Source organism: Conger conger, chromosome 6, assembly GCF_963514075.1.
Source record: "Conger conger chromosome 6, fConCon1.1, whole genome shotgun sequence".
NCBI classification, from domain to species: Eukaryota; Metazoa; Chordata; class Actinopteri; order Anguilliformes; family Congridae; genus Conger; species Conger conger.
This window is the reverse complement of record NC_083765.1, coordinates 62,515,413-62,538,358: the sequence shown is the minus strand read 5'-3', so window position 1 is coordinate 62,538,358 and position 22,946 is coordinate 62,515,413. Positions and strand designations below refer to the sequence as shown.

General features: G+C 41.3%; 1 protein-coding gene and 1 long non-coding RNA gene across 3 annotated transcripts in view; one reads left to right on the top strand and one right to left on the bottom strand.

The window, feature by feature from the left end:
• LOC133130179 (fibrillin-1-like) overlaps positions 1-15,092 on the top strand; it is a 75,107-nt gene extending 60,015 nt beyond the window's left edge. Inside the window, exons 51-66 of the mRNA XM_061244512.1 lie at positions 890-1,042; positions 1,261-1,323; positions 1,491-1,616; positions 1,943-2,062; positions 2,571-2,693; positions 3,776-3,907; positions 4,470-4,595; positions 5,272-5,478; positions 6,992-7,117; positions 7,565-7,687; positions 8,956-9,072; positions 9,978-10,106; positions 11,028-11,147; positions 12,977-13,208; positions 13,335-13,518; positions 13,742-15,092. Coding sequence (XP_061100496.1) covers positions 890-1,042; positions 1,261-1,323; positions 1,491-1,616; positions 1,943-2,062; positions 2,571-2,693; positions 3,776-3,907; positions 4,470-4,595; positions 5,272-5,478; positions 6,992-7,117; positions 7,565-7,687; positions 8,956-9,072; positions 9,978-10,106; positions 11,028-11,147; positions 12,977-13,208; positions 13,335-13,518; positions 13,742-14,122 — 2,462 coding nt within the window. The 3' untranslated portion in view covers positions 14,123-15,092. The remainder of the gene's footprint in view (positions 1-889; positions 1,043-1,260; positions 1,324-1,490; positions 1,617-1,942; positions 2,063-2,570; positions 2,694-3,775; positions 3,908-4,469; positions 4,596-5,271; positions 5,479-6,991; positions 7,118-7,564; positions 7,688-8,955; positions 9,073-9,977; positions 10,107-11,027; positions 11,148-12,976; positions 13,209-13,334; positions 13,519-13,741) is intronic.
• On the bottom strand, positions 12,942-22,458 carry LOC133130180 (uncharacterized). 2 transcript variants are annotated; one of them, XR_009708918.1, is made up of 6 exons: positions 22,331-22,458; positions 20,898-20,962; positions 20,524-20,598; positions 20,216-20,287; positions 19,073-19,211; positions 12,942-13,912 (listed from the first exon to the last, which is right to left on the bottom strand). It is a non-coding gene; the product is annotated as an uncharacterized LOC133130180 (long non-coding RNA). The 2 variants fall into 2 exon arrangements; XR_009708917.1 differs by lacking the exon at positions 12,942-13,912 and having other exon boundaries at positions 18,713-19,211; positions 22,331-22,454.
• Between the last annotated feature and the right edge of the window lie 488 nt (positions 22,459-22,946).

Below are 22,946 nucleotides of genomic sequence, written 5' to 3'. Positions count from 1 at the left end.
TGTCAATGAGCAACTCTCAGCCATTTTCCATTTCCTCAACTCCTGAGCTAAAGGGGTTGTTCATGATCTTAGCTGGGAGTTCCCCACTAAAATGGTGATGACATAATCACCTAAAAGGGAGGAACTATTTACATTTCCTGGTTTGCCCTCGCACAGATGTGCCTGCGTGAAGATGGGAGAACAATCTAGCAAATTAGAAACAGGCGTTAGGAATTAGAAAAAAATAAAATTAGCTAATAAGACGGTTCTCGTGTGTCTGTCAGATAATGTGCAGAGTCACAGTGCATTATCAAAATTTTCACTCTCTATATAACCTGACGTCTCCCCCTCCGGTGGTGGACAGTTTCAGGGCTGTGCATGTGGCAGAGCTTTGCTTTTGTACACACACAGCTGTTGCAGGGAGATCTGTGGACATAAATCTTTTTATTTCGGAAAAGCTGACAAATCAGTTTCATGGGGGAAAAGTAACAAGACACTTTTCAGCGTTTTTCCACTGTGTTTCCAGTCCAGGTGTCTGTGCTGTGTGATCTATAGAGGTCAGGGGGATTGTTTGCTTTCAGTCTCAGGACGGCCAGCACAAGTTCTCCAGGGCCAGGTGCCAGCCATTTGCTTTTCATTACAAACCAACTGAGAAAAACTGGTTTCTCATCTCGTGATTTACACAATAAAAAGACCACTGAAGCACTTTTCTACCACAGATGGCCGTCTTGCTACCCAGTTGTTATGGTTATTCTATTTTTATTTTAGTTTTGGAGAGGCTGACAGTAGACAAACCAGCATTGCTCTTTTGAGTTGTTATATGACCCTACTTTTTCAGTAAAGGGACTCCCCATTATTGTCAACTTTCAAAAAAATCTTCTTTATAAAAAGCTTCTTTGTAATCCCACAGATATACGTGTGAACTACTGCTACACCAGATTTGAGAGTGGTGTTTGTTTGGCCCCCAAACCCATGAACACCACCAAGGGGGATTGCTGCTGCAGCGCCATGCCAGGACAGGGTTGGGGTGACCCGTGTGAAATCTGCCCCACCCAGAACGAGGGTAAGGGACATACCCGCCCATGATCTCCCAAAACACTCATCCAGCTCTGGCACAATTCATATTCGTCTTCTACTATTATTGTGCATATTCAACTACTTCTTCTTCTATTAATTCTTCTTCTACTACTAAGTTTATTACTTTGGTGGATCTGGAATATTATATTATAATTACATTTGTTTCTGAAATACTTGTCTAAACTAAGGTCTATCTCATTCCAGAGGTGTTTGCCTTGCTATGCCATCAAATTGGGCAAAAGATTGGTCCAAATGACAACCCTGTTGGTAAGCTGGCTACATGTATTGGGTTTTTTTTTACCTTTTTGGATGGATTTACAGTATGTAACTGTAATTGCATTAATATACACATGATCAATGTGAATAGTGTATGCAGTTCTGTGACAATGAACCTACATCATTTTGCATGAATTTGATTTTTTTTTGATAATCAGATATTGACGAGTGCTCGACAAACCCCAACATCTGTAACAATGGAGTGTGCATCAACACTGACAGATCCTTCCGCTGCGAGTGTCCTTTTGGTTTCCGCCTGGACTTCACTGGGGTCAACTGTGAGGGTAAGCTGAGAAGCTGAGAAACCTGCCTGTGCATGGCAGAGCTGCCATTCAGAGAGGAAAGCACAAATTATATAGGATTTCTGTGAATATTCAAGAGAATTAAATGAGAGTGAATGTATATTTTGGCCATACCGATGAGTGTGATTGTATATTTTTGTCATACCAATGAGTTTGAATGTATATATTTGTCATACTAATGAGTGTGAATGTATATTATTGTCATATCAATGAGCGTAAATATATATTTTGTCAAACCAGTGAGTGTGAACGTATATTTTTGTCATACCAGATGCCAGTGAGTGTGAATGTGTGTGTTTATTATACAGATTCCAATGAGTGTGAGGTGGGAAACCCCTGTGGCAATGGTACATGCACCAATGTGATTGGAGCTTTTGAGTGCGCCTGTGATGATGGCTTTGAACCTGGGCCTATGATGACATGTGAAGGTACGCAGGTCTACATTTTTAGTCACATTACTAATCCTAAAAATAAAATGCATTCGGAGCAAAAATGTATTTGCCTTGAATAAAAAAGATATTGATGGCCTATTCCAGACCAACATGCAAAAGCAGTTCATATTTTAGATCAGTGGTAACCAACCCTGTTCCTGGAGATTTCTATCTATCGAATGAGGGTTTGTCAGGGTTTTCATTCCAACCTTAATAAAGCACACCTCCTTCAAAAGTTTGAGATCTTGTTTAGTTTAGTCAAGTGTGCCAAATTATGGTTGAAATGAAAACCTACAGTCCTGTAGACCGGTAGATCTCCTGGAAGAGGGTTGGTTACCACTGTTTTAGATTAATGAAAGATGACTGAACAGTACTGTATTGGCACCTGTTTCAGCACATTCGTCTGTAAAGCATATTTTTTATGATACATGTGCTCCGCTGTCTTCAACGGCGGGGTCTGTTTTCCTAATGTCTGATGGGAGCTGGTGTGTGTCTGTCTCTCCAGATGTGAACGAATGTGCACAGAACCCCCTGCTCTGTGCTTTCCGCTGCGTCAACACCGTGGGCTCGTATGAGTGCAAATGCCCTGCGGGCTACGTGCTCAGAGATGACAAGAGAATGTGCAGAGGTAAAGCCTTCCCTTCCGAGGCTTTCTACAGGTGCTACCTGCTGGGGAAACAAACACTTGCTAAAGTTGTAAATATAATATCTGGTTTTTTTATGATTAGTTTATTGATTTTTGGTTCAGGGACCCCCGTACCGCAAAGCAGAATTACTGAGTTAGCCAGACAACATAAAATCCAGAACAGCTGTTTTCACTTCAGTCCATATTCCAGATTTGGGCGGGGTCCAGGTTTTACTCAGTGCAGTTACCCAGCTAACTCAGTTACCCAGCTTTGTGGAACATGCCCCTGGTGGGAACCTGGTTTCAAATTATTTCAAACAAAGTTGTACGTATAATATCTGGTTATTTGATTTGTTGTTTGAGTTATTCATATCTTTGGTTCGGGAAAGCCTGAGTATATCAATATAGGCAAAATCCAATCATTAATATAATATCTGGATTGAGTTATTCATCTGTTTTTGGAGTAGAGGAGCTTATGTAGTGCAAGGGGAGATATTCTGGGTGCGGTGTTCAGGCTCAGTTAAGGGGAACAAAAAATAAAAAAGCCCCTGCAACACTGCAAAAAAACAAAAAATAAGTCATATATTTTAGTCTTATAATGTAATACTTCAAATCTTATTTCTTTTACTTTTTTGCAAAATAAGATTAAAATATTGTAAGACAGTTTGTCTTGTTTCAATATTTGCCAATGGAATAGAAAAAAAAAAAAAAATCCCTTCAAAATGAACTTATAAAAACAAGCTAATATTTTCTTCTTGAGAAAAAAAACTAAGATCTTGTGTAAAAACAGTCAAGTGAATTCAAGTCAAGTGTGAAGACAGTCAAGTTTTGCAGTGAATCAAACGGTTAACTCTACCGAGCCTCAGCAGGTTGAATCCCTCACTCTGTCGATGCTATATGATATTGTTTACATTACATTTATAAACAGAATCTGAGCTCACGTTTTTTTTAACACATGTCAGCCTGTGACTCTTCGTGAGAGAAGCGTATTACGTTTCACTTGGGCTTCGCCGAGCCCATAACCGCAACCCGAGCCTGTGACCTGCTGAAACTCCCAGAACCCTGCTCTGTCTTCCCCGTCTCAGACCAGAACGAGTGCGAAGACGGCATCGATGACTGTGAGACCCGCGGGATGACCTGCAAGAATCTCATCGGCACGTACATGTGCATCTGCTCCCCGGGGTATATCCGACAGCCCAACGGGGAGCGCTGCATGGGTAAGACTGACAGCATCTGTATGTGCTTTTTTGTTTTGCTTTGGCCTCCAGTGGCTGTTTCTATGGCAACAAAATGGCCATCAGAAAAGAAAAATGTAATCAGTCACTTGGTCCCAGGATAAAGCTGTCAGGTTATGTGTGTAAAAGCATCATGCATCATACCCCCATGAATCTTGGGAGCTTCAACTTTGCCTTTCACTCTACTTAGCTGAATAGAAACTACCCCTTTCTAACACCTGAAGTATAGATCACATTTTTTCATTTTATAGTAATTTTGCTCTCAGTAATAAATCTCTTATTTCCTCTAATTCTCAGTGCCAATACAGATACATCACAGTATATACAGTGCTGTATGTATGAATGATATTTTTGGCAAAATCTGCTGATCTCTATGTATCAGGTTCATATGAAAGTTGCTGGTGTGGTGGTGGTGCAGATAGAATGTGATCTGATTCTATTCTTGACTTGGTCCAGTCAGTGTTAAAATCGAATGTATTTTCGTGTACACGGTATTTAATGCCTGATTCTGCCTCCTGTTTTGCTCTGCTCTGCTCTGCTCTAGATCTAAATGAGTGCTCTGCCAAGCGAGGAGTCTGCCAAAATGGCCGTTGTGAAAACACAGTTGGCAGCTACCGGTGCAAGTGTGACCATGGCTTCAGTCCCAGTCCCACGCAGACAGAGTGCATTGGTAAATATCACCCGTCATTAAGGTCTAAAAAGTACTTGTTGGTTTTGACAGGACGATCACTAGAAAACAATCTTTTATTTTTTTAAGTTTTATTTTCAGATTTTTCCCTTTTTCTCCCAATTTGGGAGCCAATTGTACCCCGTCTGATTCAATTAGAGCTAGTATTAGATACACCGCCCACACCCCGTCCCTCAGCGGCCCGAAGGAGAGCGACACGCCTTCTTCAAGCCGTCTCATCTCATGCTCGTCTTCCGTGATTCCAAGGTGCCCCAGATGCTTTTTATTGTGCGGCAATCTACTCACCCTGCCAAGTCCCTCCCTCTGGAGCAGCGAGCCAATTATGCTGCTCCACGTGAGCCGGCCAAACTTGGCTTTTGGCAGGACCGGGAATCAAACCCTGGTCCCCGGTGTGCAACTGCAGTGAACTGCAACCGCAAGTCTGCTGCGTCTTAGCCTGTTGCGCCACCACAGCCCGCACTAGAAAACAATCTTGATGTGTGTAAATATGTGTAATCTTGCAAGGAGTGAAGAATTATCAACAAAAAGTGTTGCTATTTCTCAGCATTGCTTTTATGGATCTGTTTATGAAGAATCATAATTTCTCCTCCTGCTCTGCTAAAGGACATTGTGTGTAGTGCAGTTCCTCAGAAACCAACCAACTCCATTCTGTTTGCAGATAACAGGCAGGGTTTCTGCTTTACGGAAGTGCTGCAGACCCTATGCCAGATGACCTCCAGCAACCGGAACAGTGTCACCAAGTCCGAGTGCTGTTGTGACGGGGGACGGGGCTGGGGCCCTAACTGTGAGCTGTGTCCTCTGCCTGGAACCACTCAGTATAAGAAGATGTGTCCCCTAGGCCCTGGATACACTACTGATGGAAAGGGTAGGTGGAAGAGATCCATAGCCACCATGGTGCTTAATTTCAGCTACTAAAGGCCTAGACTAAACTAATGTTCCTCAGTCTTCAGGCCCATCCACACCAAGAATGATAACTATAACTCTAACAATAATGAGTGCCATGGTGTAAAATCCAGCTAGACCAGCTTGAAATTACCAGCTACCACCATAGCTTGAGCTGGTAAAACCATGTTGAGTGGAGCTGGTCTGAACTGGTCAATCAGCTGCCAGATGTTTTTTCCAGCAGGGTGAGCATTCACACTGATTAAAGGTACAATAGGTAAGATTTTTGTGTTAAAACATTGTTACAAGACCATTGTAAATCCCTTCCTATCATTGAAAAAAGCTCACTGACATGTTGACTCAACCTCTGCCTCTGCCTTAAATTCGGGTTTCAAAGTGTACATTTGTAGGGCCGTCAAATCTATCAAAACATTGTACAGCTGTACAGCGATTAAAACTCATTGGTTGAAAAATGGTTCCAACTGCCTCAGCCAATGGCATTCTGGGGACTAATTCTGATTGTTGGTGCCAAATTGCACTCCAGACAAGCAATCACTGAAACTCTGTGTACTGTTGCTTATTATCCCAGCGAAGACTACATATCTAGTTAGAAAACAATGCCAGTTTGTTATCAGTAGCAACAAGCAAATTAGCTATAGCTAGCTTGAAGAATGTACAAATATCCACTTACGATAAAATATAGGCAATACAAACATAGTAGCGATTGCACAAGCATTGTCCTTCACGTGGATATTTGTACATTCGGGAACGTAACTAGTAATCGCTAATTTGCTTGTTATAGGGAACTGGTATTGTTTTCTAACTAGATAAGCAATAGTATACAGAGTTTCAGTGATCGCTTATCTGAAGTGCAATTAATGCAGCTACACGTTCCTTTTGTCTCTGTACGTATTCAATCATCCATAACCTTTATTTCTCTCAAACTGTAAGTTGCAGTTGCATCGTTTGTGGTAGACTATCATATCTTAGTTATATAGCCAGATAGTTATGCAGCCAAATTACTTGCTTGCTCACAATATAGTTGGTTAACTAAAGTGAAAACTATAAATAGTGTTGTGTAGCACACCAAAGTCAAGATCTCAAAGTCACCTGTTCGACAAACATTTTCCTACTAGAACACGACAAAAAGACGGCAGGTTCTGTTGCGTTTGTCAGTGTCAGCTTTCCAAAACAGTGCACGAGCACACTGAACTGTCTAATAACGATTTACAGTACTGTGCCAAAGTCTTAGGCACCTGCATCATTTAATTGTTCAACCATGTGTGTGCAGTAAGTAGTTCTTGAGTTATGGACACTTTTATAGGACTAGTGCTAAATAGATGGAAATTTCCCTCTAGGGGGGCAATGCGGAAAGGGTTAAATTATATATTTATAGTTATAGTTATCATTCTTGGTGTGAATTGGCCTTTACTGTGGGCTCTACAGTTTGTTGAGATGTTATGCATGGCTGTTTTGTTTTTCCCCTTGAACGTCAGACATTGATGAGTGCCGCGTCATGGGGAACCTGTGCCGTAACGGCCAGTGTGTGAACACCCTGGGCTCCTACAACTGCATATGCAAACCTGGCTATGCAACAGACATCAGCGGGACCACGTGCATAGGTGAGCCATTTACCAACATGTGAAGTTCTTTAATCAGCCTTCTACCTTAAGCCTAATTTATACTTGGTTGCACAACAAAAATGAAGACACTTTTTCTTGGTGCTGTGCACCTGTAGAATTTTGTTAAGTTGCGGACAACGTCATACATTTTTGTGCAATGTTTATTGGACAGAGTCGGCCAGATGGAACACTAAATATTATTGTCATGGACACTTGTTTTCAAAAACTGTAAACAAACTGTCTGGAGTTTGGCTGTTAGGAGTTTTGCGTCTCGTTACCATGGAGACAATAGAACATTTGTCCCAGACTCTCGCTGAAGTATAAATGCAGAACGTTGTGCTACACTTTCATTGTTGTTGTTGTACATGAAGCATAAATCAGGCTTAGGGTTTTTGGTGGAGTCCGATGACAGGCCTCACACAAGTTTTCGCTCTTGCTTTCTTGCAGATGTGGACGAGTGCATCCAGGCACCTAAGCCGTGCAACTTCATCTGCAAAAACACTGAGGGGGGGTACCTGTGCTCCTGCCCCAGAGGGTACCTTCTGCAGGAGGATGGCAAGAGCTGTAGAGGTAACAGAGCATCCCCTTCCTCTGATGAGATTGGATTTGTGGTCAGAGCGCCGCTCCCCGTCGGTCAGGTGAAGACTGTCTGGATGCTGACCTGCGGCCGTTTTCTTCTCCGGTTAATATTCAGTTCAGCAAGGGGTCTCTCGCTAGACACCACATTACATTTTCACTTGACTTAATTTCAAGGTTAGCGTTTGGCAGGGGTATTGCTGGGCCCATTGCCCAATATCCTGCCTTGCAAAGCGTGCAGTGCTTAAGCCTCCCCATCTGGAGTTCTCATCATTTCCCCCCTTTGGCTAAGTACGTGTTTAATACACAGAAGTTGTTACCTCCTGCGTTTGCTGAAAAACAGATTTCTCCCCCCTTCCCTCTCCAATGGTTTCCATTAAGCTGTTAATTTGTGAAGGGATTCAAAAAAGCTTTCTTAACAGGATCAGTTTTTTGTTGCTTATCTTTATTTACATATTTGTGGACCGAGATTTTGCCCCAAAGTTTTCGCTGTCTGGTTCATTTACAGGTCACTAACCATGGATTGGTGGGTGGTTGGAGGGGGAGAGCGGGGGAGAATAATCTGCAATTAGTGTTTTCTCCCCCCTACGCAGCTTGTGAAATGTTTGGCCTTTGGTGCCTGGGGTGCAGGGGGCTGTGTACTTGCCGTAGCAGGGTTTATGTTGTTTGGCAGAAGCTGTCTTCCTTTTCCTGGAGCAGGGAGTCCAGTCTGCACCCCTCTATGGGGCGGCTCGATCTGCATGCCCTCCCCGCCTCTTTATTCACCCCCTCCATCCAGCTCTGTGAGAGTTTGATTCACATCCCGACGAGATGCACAAACATTAAAATGCCTGGAATTTTTCTCTGCAGCTTTTATTGACAGTTATTGTCTGTGGATCACCTTACTGGTGTAAAGAGTACATTTACCTGAGCTCAAGGTGGTATTTGAACCCTGGCTTCTCACTCGTCCAAAGATTTCTTAGACAAACACGTTACCAGTCAGCTACATGCAAGGGAGTGCTGTAACAGCAACAGCTACAAGCCTTTGTTTTCCTGCTCTTCACTGTGCTTGTACTAACGAAGTAGTGGAAAGGGTCAGATTTGGAAAGCAAGCCATTTTTTAATTTTTTTATTGTGATTGTAGATAGGAATGGCTTGCTCTTGCTGCTATATGGAGGCTGCCACCTAAATTTGCCTCAAAATGCACTGGGAAACCGTATAATTTTGGGTACTTTGTGGACATATTGTGACAACTCGCCTGTTTGTTGAACTGTTTCTTGCAGATCTGGATGAATGCTCGACCAAACAGCACAACTGCCAGTTCCTATGTGTCAACACCATCGGAGGCTTCACCTGCAAATGCCCCCCTGGGTTCACCCAGCACCACACTGCCTGCATCGGTAAGGACAGCCCACACAGTGCTGCTCTGAAGGTCAGACTCACTCAACTGAACTAATGAAGCCATTTATCTTTCATCATTCTTCACAAAAAACTCATTTTATGACTTTGTTTCTCTAACCTAATGGCTTGATACTATTAAAAAAATTAAATTAAGCTTGACTGATTTGTAGTAATGGAAAATTAACTCTTACTTGTTGTGGAGCCTGGCGCTGTCGGTTTCCATGGATACAGTGAGGGTGGGAGATCTCTGGGGCAGATCCCATGATCTCAGCCTTAAATATGTGAAGTTACGTAATCGTTGTCCAATAATGCTCAGGGTCATTGAGGGCCCTTTCTGGCTGTAGGCCTCTGAGAGACCTTTACATCCATAGGATAAATGAGTGCTCTGATGAAAGAGTACGAATGCTTGTTACAAATAGCTTATGAGTTTAAAGACCGAAAATGTGCTTAATAATAAGGCATAGTATGCAGGACACTTTTTATGATAGCAAATACAAGGAACAATTGGGCAGAAGTGAACACAGACACAGATTGCCAGTGCAATAAAGACTAAACAGGTTGTTTTATAGTATTTTCAAGGTAGAAATCCTGCATAGTATCCTTTATTATGTATTGTTACAAATTATGAATGCATCAGAAGACTGATTGTTTTCAAGCAACAAAGAATCTCAGTAACTTGATGTAAAAACAAAAAGTTAAAAGTGATGATTCAGAAAAGTGTAAATTATTATTTTGGGAAAACATTATTTGATTAAATTGGATTCCAAGATCTCAGTCGGACAGAATTTACAGGCCCTCAGGGGAACCATTCGAGGGTGTCTGGAGGCAGGTGTCCTGAAGGGGTACCAGGCTGACAGCAGTGACCCAGCACAGACGGCTCACGTCCCTCTGCATTCCTCTGCAGACAATAACGAGTGTGCCACCGACGCCAGCCTGTGCGGCTCCAACGGCGTGTGTCAGAACAGCCCCGGGAGCTTCAGCTGCGAGTGCCAGCGCGGCTTCTCCCAGGGCCAGGCCGGGCAGAACTGTGAAGGTCAGCCGAACGGGCCTCTAGCGTCGCACACACTCATTTACAGTACAGATCCACGCCGGGGACCATACCTTCAACATGTGATCATCCGCACTGATGATGAACGTTAACTTTCTGTAAATAGCTTCTCGGCTACGCCGTCTGCCGTTTTTAATGTGACGACCTGTAAATTAGGATGGATTTTGATTGGTTGTCAGTGTTTTATCATTCCGGCAGCTGGAAAATTTGCTCTGAAAGTGACCCCAATGATATTGTTGGTCACTAACGTTATAGTATACTTCGCCATCTACTTGAGTGAGAACGATTTTTAAAACGGCGTATTTAATAGTTATTGTTATCGTTCTTGGTGTGGACAGGCCTTTATACCTTCAATACATTGTGTAAAGATTATATCTAGTTAAAATTACCTCAGTTTACCGCCTTCTCCACTTCTATGCGGCGATAGTATACTGCCCTCATCTGAATGTGAAACAGACCAGGCCTGGATTCAAATACTTTTCTGCATTTGACTAACCTTGCCTGGTATATTGTAACAAATGAAATTATGTCAGAAGTGTAAACACCGCTCATCTGCTCCTTCTGCCAGGCGCAAATGCACCAGGCAAGATCAATAGATCACAGAAATGTACTTGAATCCGAAACAAATACTATTTGTACCCAGGGGCCTGTTTCACAAAGCAGGATTACGGAGTTAGCCGGTAAAACCGGGGCCCCACCCAAATCTGGAATATGGACTGAAGTAGATAGAGCTGTTCTGGGTTTTTACTCAGTTCAGGTATTTAGCTAACTCAGTAATCCTGCTTAGTGGAACAGGCCATAGGTCTGCTGGAGACATATCACCAGTGAACTTCTCACATGGATATTGGCAAAGCTGTTTGGTTAGGTGTTGGATCTTAATGTCACCCTGCGGGTGTCTCCCGGCAGACATGGACGAGTGCGAGGGAAACCATCGCTGTCAGCACGGATGTCAGAACCTGGTGGGCGGGTACCGCTGCAGCTGTCCACAGGGCTACCTCCAGCACTATCAGTGGAACCAGTGTGTGGGTGAGGAAGGCCCTCTCTCTCTCGCTCTCCTGTCTGACTGAACTTCCCTTTCCTGGAGGCACAACCTCTTCCTCTTCATGATTACAGCACAACAGAACAAAGGAACGCTTAATCTGTGTAAATGTTTACCTTATGAGATGAGCCTCCTCCAGATTTACTTGAATACATAAAGTATGTTTCTTTAAAATGTCATCATGCTGAGCGAGTGTTTTTAACATTCCAGTTGTAATAACATTACATTAGAATGGATGCACATAAGTACATTTCATCCTTTTTTGACAGCCTTGCAAAGTGTCTGATTTAGATTTTGCCATTTATTGATTTGGGAAATTATAACAAGAATTTACAGATTTTGTACATTTAACATGAATAAACACTTTTTTTTGTTAGCTCACTTTTATTGCACGTCTGGCAGACATATTTCTAATTTGGTAGAAATACAAATTATTCAATACAGACATATTTGGTTATGAAGGTACGGCTAGGTCATTTCAGTACCGAACTGCAAAGACACGCACATTAGGCTACTTGGGGGGGCATTAACAGGGTGTTCCTGCAAAAGAGCACACATACTCAGTCAACTAACCCTTTCCTACAAGGTATAATGTGTCATATTCAGGTAACAGGCAGTTTAGGAATATGGCTGCGTTCACATTGCAGAATGAATAAGCAGACACAACGTTAATTGTACTGGCTAATGGGGCTACCTGGGCTCTGGTTAACCTAATTTACAGTTCCATTGTAAATTTGATGCAGCTTGGAAAAAAGCATTTAGGGTGAGGAATCCTTTTTGGAGGGCTTTTTGGACACTTTGGGCATGCTCTCTCATATGTGAATAGAACACTTGTGAAGGTACATTTTCTTTATATTTTGTATCATAAAATCTAAAAATAGAAAAATATGCTTTTCTGATCGTTCATGTGTCTGGACAAAAAGATATGAAGATGTTGGAGGATACATCTGTGTGCAGTTTTGGAAAAATTCATAAGGAATTTGAATGCCTGTCGATATCTTAAATTTTGTACACAAGTTGACATCAAGTCTCTACACAAATATAAAGTAGTTATGGGTTGGTTCTTTATTCAGATATTCAGTGCTAAACTATAATAACGTTTTTGGAAATCTTTTTTAAAAATTATTATTACTTTTGTGTACACTGTATGTGCATGCTCTGACAAATGTGTTCTGTCTTAAGTTCCTGAATGGTACAATCCTCTTCTTTAATTAAAGTCTTCAACCATGTGTATGCAGTAAATTGTTTTTGAGACACTGGCACTTTTATAGTACAAATTAGGTGGAAATTGTCCTCTAGAGGTGCAAAGTGGAAAGGGTTACTAACCTTTTGACATTTGTAATCTCTATTCCTCTGCCCAATCTGTGTGCTTGAGACCAGGAAGTGTGTCTTAAAAGATGAGTTACTCATAAGAAGTTCTTAACATTTAAATATCTGAAAGAGATTCAGTACATTAAAAAACAATTTGTAAAAATAGAAAACAGTATTAGATAAGACTACTATTCTCTATGTATTTGCACATTTGTATAAGTGATGCAGGTAGATTGCAAAGTTTTATTACTAATAATTTACTTTCAAATGACAGATAATATGCTTGGTATAAATGTTATCACTTTGTTATATTAACTCACTTACTTAAATATAAATATAGTGTGCAAGGGCAGCAGGGTTACCTCGAGCAAGCAAAAAACATGAACATACAAAATACATCACGAGCATTGGCAGCCTTTGTTTGTTTAAATAAACTACCAAGGAGGCAAGTACATCACAAAGACATTGGATACAGAAACCATTTTGTTTTATTTGTATTCCGTAGATGAAAATGAATGCCAGAACAGCCAAGTCTGTGGGGACGCCTCTTGCCACAACACTCTGGGAAGCTTCCGGTGCCTGTGTCCCACGGGCTTCAACTACGAACAGTTTGGGGGAGGATGCCAGGACGTGAACGAGTGCTCGTCCTCCCAGAACCCCTGCAACTATGGCTGCTCCAACACAGATGGGGGCTACCTGTGTGGTTGCCCGCCTGGATACTACAGAGCAGGGCAAGGGTGTGTGGCCTTTGTTGCTGAAAAAAGCACTATAAAGAAAATGCTGTCCCTGTAGTTCTGACGACAGTGTGTGGTTTATGTGATATAGAAAGGTGTTGCTGAAGTTTCTGTTTCCCTGTGTTTAAGGCACTGCGTCTCAGGCGTGGGCTTTGGGACTGGAGCTCTGGGGCCGGGCCAGGGTGGCGAGACAGACGATAACTCTCTCTCCCCTGAGGCTTGCTACGAGTGTAAAATTAACGGCTATCCGAAAAAAGGCAGGAAACGCAGAAGCACAAACGGGACCGATGACACCGCTCTGGGAGAATCACAGGTAACCTTGAATTTGGTAGTTGTCTTCCGATAAAGAAACATTTTTTTTAGGAATGCAACGGAATGTCCCATTACTTATTGCTGGCAATTTACAGTAAGCAAGAATGTCCCTTTTAGAAATCCTGAACTTTTTCCTTTAAAAATAGAAAAAAATAATTCAGTCAATTCTGTTCAGAGTAGTTTTTTGGGTTTTGGGTTTTGTGAAAATTGTATGTGTTTTACAGGATGAACAAGAGGCCGTCAGCTTGGCAAGTGTGGACATCGAAGACACCATCTTGTTTAACTTCAATGTCAGTGACGTGAACAGCAAAGACCACCTCCTGGAGTTCACTCCCGCCCTCTCCACGCTGACCGACCACGTCCGCTACATGATCGACTTCGGGAATGACGAGGGCCTGTTCAGGATCAACCAGAAGCATGGAATAAGCTACCTTCACTTAACCAAAAAGAAAGTGCTTCCTGGAGCGTATTATTTACAAATCAGCAGTATGCCACTTTACAGGAAGAAAGAACTGGCCCATCTGGAGGAAAAGCATGACAAAGACTACCTCACAGGACAGCTGGGGGACGCCTTGAAAATGAAGGTGCAGATAGTTCTCCATTAGCAAATTCACAGGACCACAACAAGCAAAAGCGCTCGCTGCCAAAGAAATAGGGGGGACTGCATTGATTCCAAAAAGACGATTCTACATATCATGGATATGATTTCTTATCACATGTAAAGTGTGAAGCAATAAAATTAATAAGTGCAGCTGCATGTTCAGAAAGTAAAAGGGGGGGGGGGGTGAGTGGAGGAAAAAAGCATTAGATACAAAATCCCATAAAATCAAAATTGCTTTCTCAGGCTTTGTATAAAAAGCTCTTTTGAATAAGGCTTTGTATGATGGTATGTTGAATCTTTCCACTTTCAGTGACACATGTAAATTGGGAGACGTCACTGATGTTGAGAAATTTTCACCGCTTAGCAGAAGTTGAAGATTTTTTTTAAAATTTTGTTTGGGCTTGAAGGATGTTTGTCTTCATTAACTTCTCCATCTTTCCAGCTGAATAGACCAACATTTTATATTACCTGGTGCTAGTAACATGACATCTTAAGATTTATGAATGCACTGTAATATTTTACAAAGACGGTAGCCAACAACAACACTTTTCTACTGGTTGAAGATTTCAAGTTACTTTGCAACCAACCAAAGTTACAGTAACTCAATAGCTTTTTCTGTTCTGTTATGCCTGAACTACATGTAAATTAAGTGTGTTTATACTGTAATCATGCCACTTTTTTAATCATGGAAGCATTTGTAAACTAGATAAAGACCCATATGGAGGGGTTTTGTAATGGTGCTTATAATGACCAACTACTTCTTTTTAACTGTATACACCATTCTGATGATGCAATATCTGTGACTTAATAATTATGCACTGAGGCCCTCCTGGCCACATACATTTTCGCAAGTACAATCAGTGCCGTCATCATGTCAAGATGACGTGAATGAGACCATCTTCAGTGTCTGTTCACACCAATGAGGGTTTAGTTTCAGTAAATTCACAATAAACAAAACATATTTTTGGTTTAAATGGGTTTCGGTCTTGCTTAAAGTACTATATTTCTGTATCTTGATCTATGAATTTCGAAATTATCAAAGACTAAATCTGACAAAATCTGAAGGGCAGGGCCCTCAAAAGAACAGCATCTTCTTCAAGGATTCCTCTGGATATTCCACCATTTTCCAATGCATTTTCTACTATTTGAGTTTACTGCTCACCTATCCTATATAACTGTAGCTTCCTTTGTCAGTTTGGATCTGCACTAGCTTTCATGGAAAAGATGACTGGTCCAACAACTGAGCTGCTCCACTGGATAACAACAGTTGGCACAAGCATATCACACATGCCAGATCAACTAATAGATCTGGGGCCTGTTCCACAACCCAGGATAACTGCACAGTTAGCCAGATAACTGCACAACCCAGTAAATCCCAGACCTGCCCAAAACTGGAGCATGGATTGAAGTAAAAATGGGGGTTTACTAACTTACAGTATTGCTTGCATGGGGAGGTTACCTGCCAATTAAATCTTTCTCTGTCTGGACATAGTTTACTGCTGATCCTTCACTGTAAAATTTGATGGCTCCACATTCACAAATCCCATCTCCCTAACGAAAGTAATAGTCAACAGACAGGTGTTTCAATATGGCCGTTGGATACCATATATGAGCTGGGGCCTCGATGATATAAGTTATATAGATTTCATACTGAATGTAATCTTACGCGGAGATCTGATAATCTATGGAAATTCACAAATAAAGATTTGCCATCTGGCATACTGCCATTTTTATCTCAAATGAGAAATCAGGACTGATATTTTTTCATTCCTATTCATCCCTTCACATTTAGGTACCCAGTGCACATGCTCTGGTAGTCAAACTGGCATGAACTGGCTCCATACGCCATTGTGAAGCTCCCATAGGAGTCTATGGAAACATTAAAGGTGCTCACAAATCAAACCTGGCGACCGCATATGGTGACGCATCGTACCCCCAAGTTGTCCGTTTAATGAGCGGTACTGCAGGTGGGTTCTGTCTGATAGATGGTTGGCATTTACAGTGGTGTGAAAAAGTGTTTGCCCCTTCCTGATTTCTTTTTTTTTTTTGCATGTTTGTCACACTTAAATGTTTCAGATCAAACAAATTTAAATATTAGTCAAAGACAACACAAGTAAACAAAATGCAGTTTTTAAATGAAGGTTTTTATTATTAAGGGAGAAAAAAAAAAATCCAAACCTACATGGCCCTGTGTGGAAAAGTGATTTGCCCCCCCCCCCCCCCCCCCCCCCCCGTTAAAACATAACTGTGGTTTATCAAACCTGAGTTCAATTTCTCTAGCCACACCCAGGCCTGATTACTGCCACACCTGTTCTCAATCAAGAAATCACTTAAATAGGACCTGCCTGATAAAGTGAAGTAGACCAAATGATCCTCAAAAGCTAGACATCATGCCGAGATCTAAAGAAATTCAGGAACAAATGAGAAAGAAAGTAATTGAGATCTATCAGTCTGGAAAAGGTTATGAAGCTATTTCTAAAGCTTTGGGACTTCAGCGAACCACAGTGAGAGCCATTATCCACAAATGGCGAAAACATGGAACAGTGGTGAACCTTCCCAGGAGTGGCCGGCTGACCAAATTTATCCCAAGAGCGCAGCGACGACTCATCCAAGAGGTCACAAAAGACCCCACAACAACATCCAAAGAACTGCAGGCCTCACTTGCCTCAGTTAAGGTCAGTGTTCATGACTCCGCCATAAGAAAGAGACTGGGCAAAAATGGCCTGCATGGCAGAGTTCCAAGACAAAAACCACTGCTGAGCAAAAACAAAATTAAGGCTCGTCTCAATTTTGCCAGAAAACATCTTGATGTTCCCCAAGACTTTTGGGAAAATACTCTGTGGTCTGACGAGACAAAAGTTTTTTGAAGGTGTGTGTCCCATTACATCTGGCGTAAAAATAACACCGCATTTCAGAAAAAGAACATCATACCAACAGTAAAATATGGTGGTGGTAGTGTGATGGTCTGGGGCTGTTTTGCTGCTTCAGGACCTGGAAGACTTGCTGTGATAAATGGAACCATGAATTCTGCGGTCTACCAAAACATCCTGAAGGAGAATGTCCGGCCATCTGTTTGTGACCTCAAGCTGAAACGAACTTGGGTTCTGCAGCAGGACAATGATCCAAAACACGCCAGCAAGTCCACCTCTGAATGGCTGAAGAAAAACAAAATGAAGACTTTGGAGTGGCCTAGTCAAAGTCCTGACCTGAATCCTATTGAGATGCTGTGGCATGACCTTAAAAAGGCGGTTCATGCTCGCAAACCCTCCAATGTAGCTGAATTACAACAATTCTGCGAAGATGAGTGGGCCAAAATTCCTCCACAGCGCTGTAAGAGACTCATAGCAAGTTATCGCAAACGCTTGATTGCAGTTATTGCTGCTAAGGGTGGCCCAACCAGTTATTAGGTTTAGGGGGCAATCACTTTTCACACAGAGTCATGTAGGTTTGGATTTTTTTTCTCCCTTAATAATAAAAACCTTCATTTAAAAACTGCATTTTGTGTTTACTTGTGTTGTCTGACTAATATTTAAATTTGTTTGATCTGAAACATTTAAGTGTGACAAACATGCAAAAAAAAAAAAAAAAAAAAAAAAAAAACAGGAAGGGGGCAAACACTTTCACACCACTGTATATAGCGCCTTTATCCAAAGCGCTGTACAACTGATGCTTCTCATTCAACCATTCATACACACCCTCACACACCGACGGCGATTGGCTGCCATGCAAGGTGCCGACCAGCTCGTCAGGAGCATTTAGGGGTTAGGTGTCTTGCTCAGGGACACTTCGACACAGCCCGGGCGGGGGATCGAGCCGGCAACCCTCCGACTGCCAGACGACTGCTCTTATTGCCTGAGCCATGTCGCCCCCGACATGATGGATCCATGGGATCAATACGAAGACGGACGTAGTCTACCACAGAATACAATCGGCACCAAATTGGATAGCACTGCGTTTGTTTGTTAAAAACAACAATATGGCATACCGTTTAAAAACACTTATTCCTAAACAGTTTTGCACAGCCACACATCCATTCAGAGCACCCTCAGGCTATTTCTGTAATAAGACGTTATTGCAACAGTTGTGAGCAATGGGGAGATGGGCAACCTGAGATGGGCTTGTAGCATGTCAGTTTCACACAGAGTTGTTTCCCTAAATGCTGATACTGTAGATGCATCGACTCTTCCTAAACTTGTGTAACTTGAATATGAAGGTTGTCGACTCCCTTCAAAGCGTGAGGTAAACTGTTGCTTCAACATGTAGTGATGAGCAGATCAGACACACAGCTACTCAGATGACAATGGTAGTGTTTTAGGCTGCTGAACTATTATCCAGGAATACAGATAAGACACTGCCGACAAAAACTCTTCCAGCTAAATGTTGCCAAATGGCCCTCCAAACATAGCTTCGTGAAAATAACTCTAGAAGTAGTACTGGGAGTTATCCTAAAGGTACCATTGCCTCCATTAATTTTCCTACACAGGGTAATCCGGTGTGATTTTGGTGGAGCAACAGTAATCTCAGCTGGCAAATACTTGCTGGAGTCAGTTTGTCTTAAAAACAATAAACAAAACAATCAACATTAAGTACTTCATTGCAATGCCATGAATGTTTTAATTTTCCCCTCCAACAATGATTGTGTTTTGTAAAATTTTATGTTTATAATGTACTGATACTAAAAACAACATTTTCCATCATAGACATGTAGCGCCATCTAGTGAAAAATTTAAAGGACAGTAGTTGGTGATTGCAGTACTGCAGGTGTGCTTTAGGTGTTCAATGTCATCGTGTGGACGAATGACAATTTAGCCTTTGGCATAAGCCTACATAGTCTACTTTAAGAAGACTCACTTTGCTGGACTAAATGAATATATTGTACCAAAAATAATCTATGCTTAAATGCTCTTTTACATTACATGTTATTTGACTGACGCTTTTATCCAAAGCGACTTACAGTGGATTTGACTAAGCAAAGAAGAAACCCCCATGGACCAATGTGGGGGTTAAGGGCCTTGCTCAAGGGCTCAGCAGCTGGATCTGCTCGTGGCTACACCAGGGATTGAACCACCGACCTTGCATCATTATCAGGTTTACTGTTAATAAAAAATATTTTACTCAAAGGTAAAAAGCGCATTGTAAATCAAATGTAAATAGCAAAATACAAAAGCTTCCAACACTGTAAATTAAAGAACCATATAACATGCAAGAGTTACCAATTATAATCTTTTGCATATGTAATGAGTGGCAGACGTTCATATAATGAATCAGTCATTACATACTTATATCATTCATTTAGTAATTAAAGTAAATACAGTAAAGTAATGAAAGGAATCTTGAAGTAAGAAATCAAAAAAAGAAGTCTCAATTTCTGCCAGGTGATCCAAAATCACCAGCTCCACGAACACTGTCATCCAAAGTCTAAAGCAGGGGTCAGCAACCCTGGTCCTGGAGAGCCGCAGGGTGTGCTGGCTTTCGTTGTTACTTGGCATTAATTGATCAATGAAAGCCGTTGATTACACAGTTAACTCACCTCACCTGGTTTCTTGGGTCTGAATCGGTTGCTTATTTTAAGGTGGAGACGAAAGCCAGCACACCCTGCGGCTCTCCAGGACCAGGGTTGTTGACCCCTGGTCTAAAGGAAAGAGAACAGAGTTTGAGACTTGCTGAACGTCATCATGACTGGGCCCACCAGTTGGCCTCCGCAATGCAACCTGCAGGGATCTAAACTTGAATTTAATTGGTTACTCTCCAGGGGTCCCAATAGGCACTCCAATGACACAGTCAAGCGACTAATTGCACAAGTCCGTTTCTAATCGAGACATTTATGAAAATAAATTGTTGATTTAATATGAGGAGAGTGCCCCAGTACAACATGTCTAGGGTAGTAACAAATGGAACTGAAGCAATCATTGTCTGGGCTTAATTAGTTGCAATTACTCCAATTTAAACTCACATTAAGGGCAAATGGTATTATTCTAGAAGGGGCTTGACAAATAGGCTATTGCAACCTCTAGCTGTCATGTGAGAACGCTAGTGGAGACAAACTAGTGCCCCTCGTCATGACACAGACTAAATTCACAATAATTAGCCTACATACCTCATGCTGCTTCAATTCCGGGTAGCATATTTTTATCACAGATCAGCTAAGCAATACGGTCCCCCTTTTTGACTGCAATGGAATTATACATGTTAGGTGGATATTTTTATAGCGCCATTTAGGCAACCACGAAAGTGTGTCATTTGGACAAAAAAAAAAAAAACATTGTCTACAATACGATGAACTACTACTGGATAATTTGATGCATCCTAGATTGTTCAAGCGACGTATATGGAATAGGGCCCGGGAAAAGACGTGGAAATATGAGCAACAGAATTGTATCAGTAACTTACAAAGAAAGGCCTCACCTTCAAACGCTTCTTTACTGAAGTTGAAAAGCACAAGTCCTACATTTCCTCGGTAGTCTTCATCTACAACTCCAGCTTTGTGGAAAGCATTCAAATTAAATCCAGGGAGGCAAAAACATTGCACTATGTAGTTAACCAATGATGCCAACGGTTAAAAATCCCCGAAAGCAACATAATTTAACATTTATATTAGACCTAGGAGCTTGAAGCTTGTTTTATAAAAAAAAAAATAAAGAAATACGTAAACTACACAATTTGCAATATTTCTCACTATTAAAACATTTAGCTAAGTTAGCTACGTCGTCCTTCATACTATTGTACGCACTGATTGATTCGGACAAATGTTGGCATGAATCTATTTATGAAAACTTTACCTTAAAGCAGGGGTCGGCAACCCTGGTCCTGGAGAGCCGCAGGGTGTGCTGGCTTTCGTCTCCACCTTAAAATAAGCAACCAATTCAGACCCAAGAAACCAGATGAGGGGGGTTAACTGTGCAATCAACGGCTTTCATTTATCAATTAATGCCAAGTAACAACGAAAGCCAGCACACCCTGCGGCTCTCCAGGACCAGGGTTGCCGACCCCTGCCTTAAAGGTACAATAGGCAATGTCGGACTACTAATGGTCAAGAGAGATATTACAACAAACACCCTAAAACCACCACACTGATTCTTCAAACAATTTGTGAATATGAATATAATGCGTAATATAAAGGGTTATTATACAGTTCCGTCTTCTCATGCATTTTGGAAAGTTGACTGACAAACGCGACAGAGCCAGCCGTCTTTTTGTAGTGCTCTAAAAAACGTTCGCCTAAAAGGTGACTTCATGAAATGTTGACTTCAGTGTGCTACACAACACTATTTATTTTTTGTCATTTTGAAGTTTTCACTTCAGCTAACCAACTACATTAAGAGCAAGTAACTAGCTGGCTATAGAACTAAGATATGACAGTCTACCACAAACAATGCAACTGTAACTTAGTTTGAGACAAATCAAGGTTTAGCTAAACATGCATGATTGAACACGTAGAGATCAAAGGAACGTGTAGATGCCCAAATTGCACTCCAGACAAACGATCACTGAAACTCTGTATACTATTGCTTATTATCCAAGCGAATACTACATATCTAGTTATAGCAGGTCGTTACCGGTAGCAACAAGCATTATTAGCTATTAGTTAGCTTGTCGATTTACAAATATCCACCTGAGCTAACTTTGGTTAATTTGCTTGTTGCTACCGATAGCAAACTGGTATTGTTTAATAACGACATATGTAGTATTCGCTTGGATAAGTAATAGGATACATAGTTTCAGTTATCTGGAGTGAAATTTGCGTCTTGTTGCGATTCTTCACAGGAGATGAAGTTGTGCCTTGCGAAACCTCTGAGCAGGGCATATTTATTGATGGTAAAAAACGAAAATAATCTAATTAACAAGGCGAAAGAACAATTAATGCATTAGTGTGAAAGTCAGACCAATACGTCCGTAACGTTAGCTAGCTAACACAATTGTATGCTTGAATTGAAATGCTTGAAATACCGCCAAATGTAACCTTTACCTTTACGTTTCCTGTTAGCTACTTTCGTTTCTCATTTATTATTTACGGAGAACGTAGGCTGGGTTACATACTGGCATAATTATAAAACATCCTTGTTGTCTACGTTCCATTTTGGCTTTTAAATTGTATTTCTCTTGCAATGCGAACTATGGAAGTGTCTCAATTATATATTCAACCGTCATTATTCTCGATTGTGCAGATGCTTGTTTACACATAGAGAACACATATTTGTGTTAAGCTTGTTACCTGTGTAAAATTCGTCCCGCTGCTGTTTGATGTTCGGAAGATGAGTGAATCCTCTCAGTAATTACAATGGGGACAGAATAACCCCGAGTGAAGAGCTACTGCGAAGGAAGCGTTTCGTAACGAAACGAGCCATTTTCGAACACGAATCCACAGGGCATCAAAATATATGTACAGATTTTCTTTAAATGATCGCATCACGTGTTTCCTAGATTGTTTGGTCCTAGTGTCTGGATTTGTCTGAAATGGTTTCAGTGCCTTAAATCAAAACAAGCATGGCTGCATTTTAACAAAGGCAGAACTCACACACAAGGCACACATCTCAGAGCTCTTGATGGGCATATTGGTTTTTGCTGTTGGGTACATACAATACATCTTTACTTTTCTATAACTTCAAAAGATGAATATCGATCTAAAGTTGGCAAAATTATGAATACAATCACAAGAAGGAAAATGTGATATTCACTCATTCTTTGCAAGTAAATAGCCCAGATAAAATAAAAATAAAAGCTTTTTATAATTGAAAATTCATGGAAAGTGCAAATGCTTTAAAACAGCACCTAAATGAACACAAAGCAACATTGTCCATTATAATTTGGTGTTGGTTAGTTAAACATGA